Source organism: Impatiens glandulifera, chromosome 1 (genome assembly GCF_907164915.1).
Source record: "Impatiens glandulifera chromosome 1, dImpGla2.1, whole genome shotgun sequence".
In the NCBI taxonomy this organism is placed as follows: domain Eukaryota; kingdom Viridiplantae; phylum Streptophyta; class Magnoliopsida; order Ericales; family Balsaminaceae; genus Impatiens; species Impatiens glandulifera.
This window is the reverse complement of record NC_061862.1, coordinates 102,811,369-102,817,313: the sequence shown is the minus strand read 5'-3', so window position 1 is coordinate 102,817,313 and position 5,945 is coordinate 102,811,369. Positions and strand designations below refer to the sequence as shown.

The following is a 5,945-nucleotide window of genomic DNA, read 5'->3' as shown; positions in this document are numbered from 1 at the left end:
TATATATATTATAATGAACCTTTCCAGGTCAAAGTTTAACTTTAAAATTATGAATTATGGGCATATATATCCATTAAATATTATATTGTTGACCACAAAAATAATTTCATATTTCACAAATTTGAATCATTTAAACAAATACACATATATTAGTGTATGTATCAACTTACAACACAAACAACAATAACATTACAATAATTCAGAAACATAAAATACACAATTAAGCAAGATTGTAACCAAAATATGTTTAAGGATTGGTTTTGGCACCGGTGATTCGATGCTTGGATGCAAACCGGTCTAGAAACACTAGAGCGTTAGTAGATGTCTGAGCCACGTTTAGCATCTTCTCCCGTATTATGGCCTTCACCTTCCCCCCTATGGCTAGATTTGGCAAACCATCCACACATGTTGCAGCGTCGGTCCAGGCTGCGCTGAGCCAAGTTTGTATGTCGTTCATTTGCAACATGAAATTCGCCTCACCATTTTGATCATCTATGGTCTTCATCACTTGTAAGGATGATCGAAGTTGGTCCATCCCATCGTTTATCTGTTCCAAGCAATCCTTTAAGGAAATGTAATCCCTGGATTTGGGTCTTGTTTCTTTTAACTTGTTTGCGACTTCAATCACATACTCTTTAGCGTACTTGGCTCTGATCAAGCTCGCCTCGAGGGATAAGTGTGCCAACTCTTGTGGGCTCTTTGGGGTCTCTTTCACGTAGTTGGAGAGGCATTGAATGCATGTTATAGGATACTGAGTGCCTTTGCATTGTGCCTCGATATAGGACTTGACTCGCATTAGATGTGTTGGGGATGGGGATGGGGATGCGATACAAGATTTGGAGAGCATTAGAAGCGTGGTGATGTAGAGACCGACGAGAGCCATGAGTGGAATTTTGTAGTTTTATATGGAAATGATATGAAATTTGAATTAGAAGAAATATTGGGAGAGGTGGAAGAAATTGATGAGAGGAGAGATTTAAAATGTTGTAGTGATGGGAGACTAATTATATAGAGGATGGATGGATGAATGACACTTGAAATGTTGAGTTTGTACCTATGTATTGTGAAACTAAACTTAAGTTGTAAATTAAACATCTTATAAAAATTGAAGTCTTGATTTGTAGTTTTGTTTTTCAATTGATTTAATTATTTGTATTTTTTTTTTTTAAGTTATTTCATGTACAAGTAAAAAATTAATTTAAATTTTATTAAAAAATAATAACTTATTCAATGTTAAAAATGAAATTAATTAACCATAGCAACAATATGGTATTAATAAAAAATGTCAATTATAAAAATGTCACAACAAATTTAGGGTTTAAAGGATTCAATTTTTATATTGAGATGCACACCTAAATCATTTGAGAACATCAGTATTTTAATCCGTTATATTAATTCACAAAAAAAAAATTATTGCTAAATAATACATTTATGCTTAAAAATTTATTTTGAAAAAATTATATTAATAAAAAATATTAGGTATCAATTGTAAGCTGAAATTTTTTTTAACCGAACAACCGAATTCAAGTAATTTTTAATCAATTTTTTATTTGAATTAGACTGAGTCGGTTTGATCCGCTGTCTCATTTATCGTGGGACAAATAACTGAATAATATTATTACATTTTCATGCTTTTGTACGACAGTTGTTCCGTTGCTGCCGGCTGCTCATTTCTGTTTTGTTGCTACTGACTGCTCATCTCTGTTCCGTCGTCGCCGACCACCTGCTCATCCACTCATTGTTACCTTCCTTCGATGATAGTTGCTACATTATTTTATTCGACTGGCCTTCAAATTAAGATTCTTCAAATTAAGATTCGTCCTAAATTTTCGTCCCTTCATTGTTACATTGATTCGACAGTTGATATTATTAGTAATCTAAGTTTGAAAATATTCTGCTTAGACATTAAATTATGGTTTATATTATTATATTTGATAGTGATATTAAAGAAAAATTGAGAGTGGACAGTAAAAGCTTGATATGAATCTTTGGTTACTATCATATGTGCAGAAAACATGTCTATATGTGCAGAAAACATGTCTATATGTGTATTGTGCAGAAAACATGTCTATATGTGTATTGTTATCATCTTCTAATGTACATTTCTCAACTTTGATATCTTCAATATGAAGAACATTAGAGAAAAATTAAGAGTGGATAATAAAAGCTTGTTATGAATTTTTGGTTACGGTAATTTGATATAAATTCTTGGTTTCTGTCATTTGATATGAATCTTTGGTTACTATCGTATGTGAAAAAAAAAAACATGTCCATATATGTGCATTATGAACATTAGGGGAAAATTAAGAATGGGCAGTATAATTTAGTTATTGTTGTTTTGTTTCAGTATCAATAAATATAATTTAAAACAACTCTATATTTATATTTATATTTATATTTATATATTGCTAAGCCATGAATTTACATATATATAAAAATATAAATTGTTTCAAATGGGACATTTTTATTAAATTATATTGATCTTGAAACATCAGCAACTAAATTATACTTACCACTCTTAATTTTCTCCAAATATTTTTCATACTTGAAAAAAATGCAATTTACATTAGAAGATGATAACAATACACGTATAGACATATTTTCTACACATATGACTTTAACCAAATATTCATATCAAACTTTTCCTAGTCATTCTTAATTTTCCCCATGTTCTTCGTAAGGAAGATATCAGTTGAGAACAATACAATCTACATTAAAAGATGATAACAATGCACATATGGATATATTTTCTGTAACATAACCAAAGATTCATATCAAATTACATATTAAATTATAATAACCAAATATTGCTTTTAATGTTCACTCATAATTTTCCCTAATAATACTGTCAAACATAACAATATAAATCCTAATTTAATGCCAGAATATTTTCAAACCTAGATTACTTGGGACGAACCTTAGTTTGAAGGTCAGTCGAATAAAATAACATAGCAACTCTCGTCGAAAAAAATTAACAGTTAAGAAGGTAACAGTGGATGAGCAGTTGACAATCGGCAGATGATTGAGCTATCGGTGGATAGTGGAGATGGAATAGAGGTAACAACAAAACAGCAATCAAGGCTGTAGAGAAATTGAAGAGAAATTTAATAAAGTAAAAATGTAATAACGTGTAGAAAAGTAAAAAGAGAGATCCAATTTGAAGAGAAAATGAATAAAGTGAAAATGTAATAATATAATTCATTTATTTGTCACATGACACGTTTTGATAAATGGGACAGCTGAACATTGGTAAAAAACAGTTATAACAAAATGAGAATTGATACAATAATTACTCGTTCCAATTATTCATAACCAAATCAATAATTTTTATAAGAAAATATAGAAGTTATTAAAATCAAGTCTAAAGAAAAAACTAATACAAAACAATTAACCACAAACTTCAAACTTTACACCTAATCTGTAATCCCTTGGGGGTATTAGATTTGGTTAAAATCATCATCATCTGTGTATTCCTCTTCAAACTGAAACTCATATATATTTTGACCTTTTTCAGATGATCACCTGTTGTCGAATAGTGCCAACCGCCGCGAGTAGTGTATCTCCTTTCCGATGATCACCTGTTGTCGAATAGTACTACCAACCGCCGCTGTAAACCCTAAACCATGGATTCAGTCCGAACCTAATATTGGAGGAATATTACTCGTTCTTACCCGTTTATTTACACCTTTTTTTACCACTTAACTTTTACCAACGTGAATTACTGGGGCCTGGGTAAGCCGGAAGGCTCATTATTCGGTTGTCATTGACAGCACCTCCAACCGTAAAATGATAAAGGCTTTGGTAGTTGGATCCTCTCAATCCCAAAACCTCCTCGTGTACTACATTAATAATAATCACCCAAAATTATCTCCATAAAAACATCAATAAATTTATTTTAAATTACTTTTCTCTGTTAAGAAAATCACCATATTTTAAAACAGAACCTAGTTAGACATAAATTCAAAGATTTATTGGTGGTTTCTCATCTAGATCAAGACCTAGAAAGTGTTTCCAAATCAAAAATCTCGATGAAAATTAAAAACAACTCTTACCTGAATCATCAAAGAAACAACCAATTCCCGTGGCTGATATTCCAACTGCATGGGCCTCGAGGTACAACACTTGTCCCAAAACACCTGTTTCCCAAAACAAACGAGGATACATCCAAGCACCCTTCTCCCGTAATATAGGCTCAAAACGTGCCACCATACCAAGACTAAAGCAACCATCGCTCGCTATTTCCTAAACAAAACGGAATTCATGGATTACATTTACCCAACAAACTCAAAAAACAATTAAAGGCTTATTCGAAATATTAACAAACCTGATGACAAGATAACCGTTTGGAGATGTCCATGAAATCGCCCTTAGCAAGTTCGAATAGAGAAACACCATCTGGACAACCCTCGGGTTTCTCCCATTTGAATTCGGATTTTGTCGCTCTTTTGAGATCCTCCAAATGATCATCATTTCTCACCAAGAAATAGAGACCCTTTGGCAATCCCGAAACTCTATGAACAAACAAAACCGCGTGCACTTGTGGATCCCACGGAAGGGATCGAAATGGCAAAGAAAGTTGTTTACTTTTCTTATGAACTTCTTCTGGCTGGTGACCGGATGGAACACAATGTAAGATGATTTGATAAAATGTTTCTCTACTTATCTCAGTATGTTCATCCATATCAACTGCACTTCTTCTGTTTCGAATAACTTCCCTTAACACAGAATTCTTGTATAAACATTCACTAATCAAACCGCTCGGGTGAAATGGATCAACTGTAAAATCAAACCTATTTTCCAACTCTAATGGCTTCTTAGTGGCTTCTGCAGTTCTATATATGATATCCCAACAAACATGTTCTTTACTAAGAAGATTATGTTCACCTTTCCATTCTAGTTTCGAGAAACTCATGATAACATTATTGAATTCTTCATAATCAACATTAAAATCATCAACTCCATTAGGATATACAAGAAGAACACAATCAGGATGTTCAAATTCAATATCAGGAAATTTCCCTTTTACCGGTCTTGATGATGGGATTTTGAATTTAGGATAAGTTTCAAGTCCCATTAGCTTCTCCAATTCATCGTAACCTAATTCATCCAGCATCTTCACCTCCCAGCCTAACCCTGCAGCCGCCATTGATAAAGCAGCAACTGCGTGTCCAACGTCATGATTACAGTACCTGAAAGCTCTCTCCCCATACTTCCACGCCTCCCGCCAGAAAATGGAAGAAATTCCTATGAGAAACGAACCTTGTGGAAAGAATTTAGGGAAGAAATTTGATGGGATATCGGCTCTGATCTCGAGAGAATGATCTTTTGGAGCGTAATGAGCTACAAAAGGCGAATTCGAGATTGATTCAATCGGAGGGGATATTATGTAAGCTTCAGTTGGATGAAGATTGCCGCTGCTAGGGTTTACCCTAAGTGACCAGGTTGAATACCCAGTAGTTTTCCAAGCGGATAAAGCGAGAGAATCGTAGAAAAACTGAGAAATGGTGGAAATGGAGATGGGTTTTGGAGAGGGGAGAGAATTGAATACAGAAGAGTAGGAGATGGAATCTGGGTTAGGAGAATCGATTGGGAAATGAATCAAAGGAACAATTGGTGCGGAAATGAATCGTCGAAAAGGGTTGGGTTGATTTTCCCAATCGAGGCCATGGGGTCCTCTTGAATATTTGGTTAATGAATGTTTAGTCTGATCATGGTATTTCAGAACTTGGTTTGTTCGGTCCATCTGTAAGTCTGTTGAATCCTGGTGTGACGAAGAAGAAGAAGATGTAGTGAACATTGAACTGGTGGCGGTTACAGTGGAAGGGAAGAGAACGGAGCGGGAAGAATTCAGAGTGAGAAAAGGGCAAGGAGAAAACCGAACCATAGCTCTCTCTGGAGTCTGGACTTCCGTCAAATCTTTCTAGATCATTTGAGATGGCCAGAAG

The 5,945-nt window shown here is 34.1% G+C and overlaps 2 protein-coding genes across 2 annotated transcripts; both read right to left on the bottom strand.

The window, feature by feature from the left end:
• Positions 1-247: 247 nt before the first annotated feature.
• Positions 248-883, bottom strand: LOC124938926 (21 kDa protein-like). The gene has a single exon (XM_047479450.1). It carries the CDS (start codon positions 881-883, stop codon positions 248-250), a length of 636 nt encoding a protein of 211 aa, XP_047335406.1.
• A 2,423-nt stretch (positions 884-3,306) lies between these two features.
• Positions 3,307-5,945, bottom strand: LOC124919453. Its single transcript, XM_047459691.1, has 3 exons — positions 4,325-5,945; positions 4,053-4,242; positions 3,307-3,839 (listed from the first exon to the last, which is right to left on the bottom strand). The coding sequence occupies exons 1-3, from the start codon at positions 5,882-5,884 to the stop codon at positions 3,706-3,708; spliced, it is 1,884 nt and encodes a 627-aa protein (XP_047315647.1). The 5' UTR covers positions 5,885-5,945; the 3' UTR covers positions 3,307-3,705.

What these genes read in the sequence shown, in the direction of transcription:
- LOC124919453 (XM_047459691.1), bottom strand. Translation starts at nt 5,884, where the DNA reads ATGGTTCGGTTTTCTCCTTGCCCTTTTCTCACTCTGAATTCTTCCCGC. An exon ending in AACGGTTATCTTGTCATCAG is followed by an intron (nt 4,243 to 4,324) that starts GTTTGTTAATAT and finishes CGTTTTGTTTAG; the next exon opens with GAAATAGCGAGCGATGGTTG. An exon ending in TTGTTTCTTTGATGATTCAG is followed by an intron (nt 3,840 to 4,052) that starts GTAAGAGTTGTT and finishes TTATTAATGTAG; the next exon opens with TACACGAGGAGGTTTTGGGA.
- LOC124938926 (XM_047479450.1), bottom strand. Translation starts at nt 883, where the DNA reads ATGGCTCTCGTCGGTCTCTACATCACCACGCTTCTAATGCTCTCCAAA.